Raw genomic sequence first — 6,243 nt, 5'->3', positions numbered from 1 at the left:
GGTCTCAATCTCCTGACCTCAAGTGATCTGCCCACCTCAGCCTCCCAAATTACTGGGATTACAGGTGTGAGCCACCGCGCCCCGCCTTTTCTCCCTCTTTCTTCTCTCCTGAGAAGGTGAGACAGCACAGCACAGTGGTTTCCCACGGGATCTGTGTCATATTCTACTTGAAACCGAGGGACCCTAAAGATCTCCCAGTTCTCCTCACTCACCCCACCCAGAAAACTGAGACTTAGGGGCCAAGGGACTTGCTCAGGGTCACTGGGATGTCTATCATGGAGCAGATCTGAAAACCTGAGCCTCTCAGCTCCCCAGTCCAGGGCTCGTTCTAAGAAATCAGCCTTTTTGGCTCTCTGATATTCCTCTTGTCATGTCTGGAGGACTCCAATTCTGGAGTTGGAGGCCAGGTGGAGACAGTGCCCCCTAGTGCCCCAAGACTTTCCTCAGAGGATAGCGGCTGGGTGGGCTGGGCTGAGGTTGTGGGAGGAGCGAGGGAGTAGGAAAGGCAGGTTCAAGCTGGAGAGGTGGGGTTGTGGGGAGAGGGGGGTGCCAAGGATAGCAAGTGAAAGGATTACCCCAGTCTGCTGACAAGTGCAAATTATATTTATATATGTGCTAAATACAGTCACTATATTGGAGTTTTTCACTAGATCACAGCATACAGAATCAAAGGTTTGCATTTCGTATGGAATGTATCCAAAGAGGCCAGCACCACGTTAGGACAGCTTGCAATCACACACCCTGATAGTTTGGACGAAATAAAGTTTGCAGAATTGTATTTAAATTTTTTTTGTATTCGTAGTTGTTTGTCATCGTACCAATGCATGCAAAGCATTCCACTCCCAGAAACAACGCCAAAATGAGGTAATAGGAGTAATAAAAAAAATTAGTATCCTTTCTAAATAAATAAATTATAATTAAAAATGCAAAACAACTATAAAAATAATTAAATAAGAACCCACGATATCTACAAGTTAGTCATAAATTATGATTGTTAAATATAAGGCATTTAAACTCACAAAACCCTGTAAACTAGCAACGTGCCATGTTTTTTGTTTTTTGTGTTTTTTTTTTTCATTTTTGTTTTTCTATCAGCTGAAATCGCTCTAGCATTTGCTCTACGCGCGCAGGAGATGAAACACAAGGGGGCCTGACAGACGTTGCTACAGCCCCACGCAGGGAGTGTTTGTCCCGCCGGCAGGCGGGGGGCTTAGGGGATTTCTTTAGGAAAAAAGAAAAAAAGTCTGGTGCTTTTTTCTTCACCATTGAAAAAACTGTGCTTGTTCATTAGGCGTAAAGAGTTAAGAATACTTGCACGGAGGCTGGGAACATTTGCAGAAGAGGAGCTTGAGTCCTGCCACAGGTGGTGGCCAAGGGCGACAGGGGGCCGAAGGGGGTCCTGGCCAGGTGGAGGGGCAGCCCCTGCTCACCCTCTGCTTGCACCCAGCCAGGCTTGTGGTGTTGGGTTGATTGATTGGCATCCTCGGTGGACCCGCGGCGGCACAGCTGCGGCAGCGGCTAGGACGCCCAACTTAAACCCTGGGGCTGCTCTCACCCCAGAAGGCACTCATGCGTCTCAGTCAAGAAGGGGTCTGAGTCCCTTGAGTTGAGCAGGAGGAGGACTTACCAGTGGTCTCCCCTCCTGGAGGTGGTGGATGTGAGATGCTGAGGCCTGACCCTGCCTCTTCTCCACTCTTCCCAGACTCCCTGACCAGTGCCGGGAGCAGAAGCACAGACCCGGCCCTCTCTTCTCCCCCAAACAGCTGCCGGGCTAAAGAAGTGGGAGCTGCAGGGTTCTGAGTGCCCCATCACCTCCTGTCCCCACCTGCAGTGGACAAGGTCCCCAGAGATGGGAAGGAGGAGGGGCTTCAGGGTCTAACCCCAAAGTAAGCAGCTTCCCTCTTACTTCTGGTGGTCCCCTCCCCAGTCCCTAATATTAGCCTGGGGCAGAGAATTGGGAGGGGGAGGGGACCAGGGCCCACTGTCTCACTCAGTATGTGTGCCCCCAGCCCAGTCTGAAACAGAGTGTGTGCCCACAGAAAGTCCTTTTCAACAGTTGGGTGGGCACACAGCTCTGCCACCTTGAAGAAGATGTGTTGATGTTAGGGAGGATCACAAAGTGTGAGTGTCAGAAGAAAATTAGCAAGCATCCAAGCCAACCTCCTTAGGTTGTAACTGAGGAAACTGAGGCCCAGAGAGACAAAGGGAAGTTTCTATTGTTGCCCACTTTGTCAGTGAAGAGCCCAGACTGGAACCTGGGACACCAGCTCTAGTTCTATCCTGGCCTCTCCATTGACTCCCTCCCACTTGCCAGCCTTTCAGGCCAGTCTCAGCAGAAAGAATGAAAGACTGAGATTAAGAGAGGAATGACCTTCCTAGACCACCCTAACTACCTCCAGGCCAAAGCCATCTTCCGATGATTTCTTGGTTTTCACCCAGCCATTGGAGAGAATGGGGCAGAATTCTCAACTTCCTGTGGCTATCAGTAACTAGCTTTCCCCCAAAATCCTGACTCAGATGTACTTTCCCCACTGGTGGGATCTCCAGCCTTCAGCCCTGGAGACATTTTCATGCACTGGAGCTACTGAGTTGGACACTGTGATGCTCACTGCTGCTAACACTGAATCAGGTTATTCACCATTTTGGCAGCATTGGATGTGTCTCGTCTCCTCAGCTAGATTGCGAGCTCCTCAAAGCTATTGTCTCTCCCAGCGCCTGCACCGGTAGGCACTCAATAAAGATTTTATAGAACACCAAGATATTAGTGCTGGGAGAAACCTCCTACCAGGAGCCACTTCCCCCACTCTCTGCCTGCAGGTGGCCAGAGCAGCCATTCCCACAAGAACCTATAGTGCTAGAAGCTCTTCCTCAAGCTAAGATCTGCCCGCCTGTTACTTTTACCCATTGGTACTGGTTTTACCCTTGTAGCAGCAATACAGACTCAAATTTCCTTCACTGTATGGAATTTCTTCAAATACGTGACAAGTATCCTGTCCCCCTCACCCCAGTCTTACTGATATGAGGGCATTGAGACTGGGTTAGGGATGGAGGTGAGGGGGAGACTTAGAGAGCAGTGCAAATGGGGGAATGGTCCGGGATGGGGCTCAAAGGAAGGTGACAGAATTCCAGCTAATCTGGTGTCATCCACATAGGGAGAAAGAAAGTTGGGTTTGGATTGGAATTTGGTGGATTTTCCCATCTCCATTCTTCTGTCCTCTTATCTCTCTGCTCCCTTTGGGGTTCAGGAAAATTGTGAGATGGTGCAGAAAGACACACTGTATCAGGTCTGTGTCTCCCAGTATGCCCATCCCAACACCCCACGAGGTTCTCAGAAGAGAGCATAGAACACACTGGACAGAGAATATGAATCCTCACAACATCTAGGTGAGGTAGCAGGACCAGAAATGGGTTTGCACTGTTATCTCTCCCCACTCAAAGGAGAAGGAAACTGAGGCATAGAGAAAGGAAGGGACTTGCCCAAGATTATCAAAGAGTCAGAGAAGGAGCCAGAGACCAGGGACATGGGGCCTCCCAAACCAAGATGAGGGGCCTCCCAAACCCAGCTGATGTGGCCTCAGAGTCAGGGCCATCTCTGAGGGACTGTGTCAGGACTGGAGACATCCCAGGGGATGCTCAGCTTCCTCCCCAAGGTCCGCGGTATTGACCTCAGCCCTGAGTGCTGGCTGAGAGCACTGTGGCCAAGACCGAGCGGCCATCACCTATGCTGTCTTATCTGCATCATCTGGTTAATTTTTTGCATAGGGAGGCAGTGGCTATGTTGCCTCTTTGTGACAGGCAAGAGCACAACCTAAAGGAAGGAGTTGGAGTAAGCATGGGCCTCTCCGCTCCCAGGAACACAGCGAGAAGCTGTAGCTGAGGGCTGAGCCCTCCCTGCTTTAGTGTGGAACTGGGTGGGGGTTATAACTGGGGTCATGCAGTTGAGCCCTGGGCCTGGGGAGCCCCGCCTAGATGAACTCTCCCTTCACCTACTGGAGCTCTGCTGCCTTCCCTCACCTCGGCTAAACCCTCAGAGGCCGGAATAAGACCCCACCAGCTCCTTTTCCAGCTCTCCCTCTCCCAGACCTCCTTCCACACTCCGTGCACTGTAAACATGAGAAAAACAAAAGCCAAGGTAAAAACAAAAACTAAACGAGAACCCCCCCTCCCGCCTCCCAAATTGGGTGAAAAACAAAATCCTTTTTCACCGTAAACAGAATTTGGCTTTTTTTTCTTCTACCTTTGATTCCTTTTTCCTTTTCTCTCATAAAGACGGGAAGATTGGGGCTGTCGTTGGTTCGGTCAGGCACCAAAACAAGAAACTCAATGAGAAATATTTGGTGCGAATTCGGTAATAGCGACATGTCCACCACAAGATGACTAGAGCACCACACACAACATTTTTCTTAAGCTAACATGCTCTGGCTGCCATCCACAGAAATAGCTAGAGACCCCTACATGGTTCCTACATGGTCGAGAGGTATATATACAATCCTTCAGAGGACAGGATTGAGGGGCCCATCTGTCAGCTAGTGCCTTCAGGATCCCACCTGGGTTCTCCGCAGCCTGGGCCCCTCCTTCCCGCCCTTGCGCTGGGCACGGCCAGCTCCCTCTCTCCTGCTCAGCCAGGCGGATGGGGACAGTCGCCATTCCGGAGAGGTGGGTCCTCCCCCAACCCCTCCTCTCCCTCGACACCGATACCACCAACTCCTCTTTCCACAAAATGTGCTTGCAGGCTTTTCCTCTACGTCAAATGGCTCAGAAGGCAAAGTTTGGCTGCAAGGGCTATGGCCGTGGGGGGACCTGGTGAAGGAAATGGGGTGTCCACTGGCTAATTCCTCCCTCAGCTGTCGGCTCCCAGTTGTGTCTCAATGTCCACTCGGCAGATGGGGCATTTCTTGCTCATGGCGAGCCACTGGTCCACGCACAGTTGGTGAAAGAGATGCATACAGGGTAGGCGTCTGGAAGAGAGGAGGGAGAGTCAGGGGCCCTGCAGGAGCTGAGGGACACTGAGCAGACCAGGAGACACACACCTAGGACCCCTGGGAACTGCCCGGCTATGGAGGGAGGCTATGGCTGAGATGGGAAACAGTGAAGCCTCCACCAGGAAGTGCTTTCAGATGAACCTGAAACAAAGCCACAATTTTGTCTTAGACCCATTCAGACAGAACACCACACTGTTCTCTTACACTTTTCATCCTCGCGTCCATACCCGGTCATCACACATCTAGAACATTTCATACCCTACCTTCCCAGGGCAACCATGAAGCACATTATAGCACACTTGGCACACACGTGCACAAGCAAACAAGCACCCCAACTCTCAGACACACGGCGCAGTGATTGGTCACCAATACCTATAAGAGAGGGTAGAGGGAATCAAATGGCGGTCTCCTACCTCACATCTTCTCCATCTTCCAGCATAGACAGACAAATTGTGCATTTCTCATCTGTGTCTGACTCCTCCCCCTCATCCTTCTTGCCCTTGCCATCCTGGGGTCTTCGCTATGAGAAGCAGAGAGAGGAGTATTCATTACCGGGGCAGACTCACCTGGTGGCTGTTGGCTTTCACCCACAGGCTGCTCTTCCCCTGGGAGTCAGGTTTTTTAAAGTTTGTTTCTGTTTTTGAAATGGATTCTTGCTGTGTTGCCCAGGCTGGAGTGCAATAGCATGATCTTGGCTCACTGCAACTTCCACCTCCTGGGTTCAAGGGATTCTCCCACCTCAGCCTCCCAAGTAGCTGGGATTACAGGCACCTGCCATCATGCCTGGCTAATTTTTGTATTTTTGTAGAGACAGGGTTTCACATGTTGGTCAGGTCTTGAATTCCTGAGCTCAGGTGATCTGCCTGCCTTGGCCTCCCAAAGTGCTGGGATTACAGGTGTGAGCCACCGTGCCTGGTCATAAAGTTCTTTCTTTTTTTTTTCCTTTTTTTGAGACGGAGTCTCGCTGTGTTGCCCAGGTTGGAGCGCAGTGGCGCAATCTCGGCTCACTGCAAGCTCCGCCTCCTGGGTTCACGCCATTCTCCTGCCTCAGCCTCCCGAGTACCTGGGACTACAGGCACCTGCCACCACACCCAGCTAAATTTTTGTATTTGTAGTAAAGATGGGGTTTCACCATGTTGGCTAGGGTAGTCTCCATCTCCTGACCTCGTGATCTGCCCACCTCAGCCTCCCAAAGTGCACAGATTACAGGTGTGAGCCACCGCAACCAGCCTTTAATTTTTTTTAGAGATGGAGTCTTGCT

General features: G+C 51.0%; 1 protein-coding gene across 2 annotated transcripts in view; it reads right to left on the bottom strand.

Annotated features, from left to right (window-relative positions):
* Positions 1 to 759: 759 nt before the first annotated feature.
* Positions 760 to 6,243, bottom strand: part of RNF165 (ring finger protein 165) — a 126,975-nt gene continuing 121,491 nt past the window's right edge. For both annotated transcript variants that reach the window (XM_011949341.1, XM_011949342.1), the window contains 2 exons: positions 5,396 to 5,502; positions 760 to 4,958 (listed from right to left, as the gene is read on the bottom strand). In XM_011949341.1, the coding sequence (XP_011804731.1) occupies positions 4,841 to 4,958; positions 5,396 to 5,502 (225 nt within the window). In that variant the 3' untranslated portion in view covers positions 760 to 4,840. The remainder of the gene's footprint in view (positions 4,959 to 5,395; positions 5,503 to 6,243) is intronic.

Source organism: Colobus angolensis, unplaced genomic scaffold (assembly GCF_000951035.1).
Source record: "Colobus angolensis palliatus isolate OR3802 unplaced genomic scaffold, Cang.pa_1.0 Scaffold299, whole genome shotgun sequence".
NCBI lineage: Eukaryota > Metazoa > Chordata > Mammalia > Primates > Cercopithecidae > Colobus > Colobus angolensis.
The sequence above is the reverse complement of the archived record's forward strand: the minus strand, read 5'-3'. Positions and strand labels throughout refer to the sequence as shown.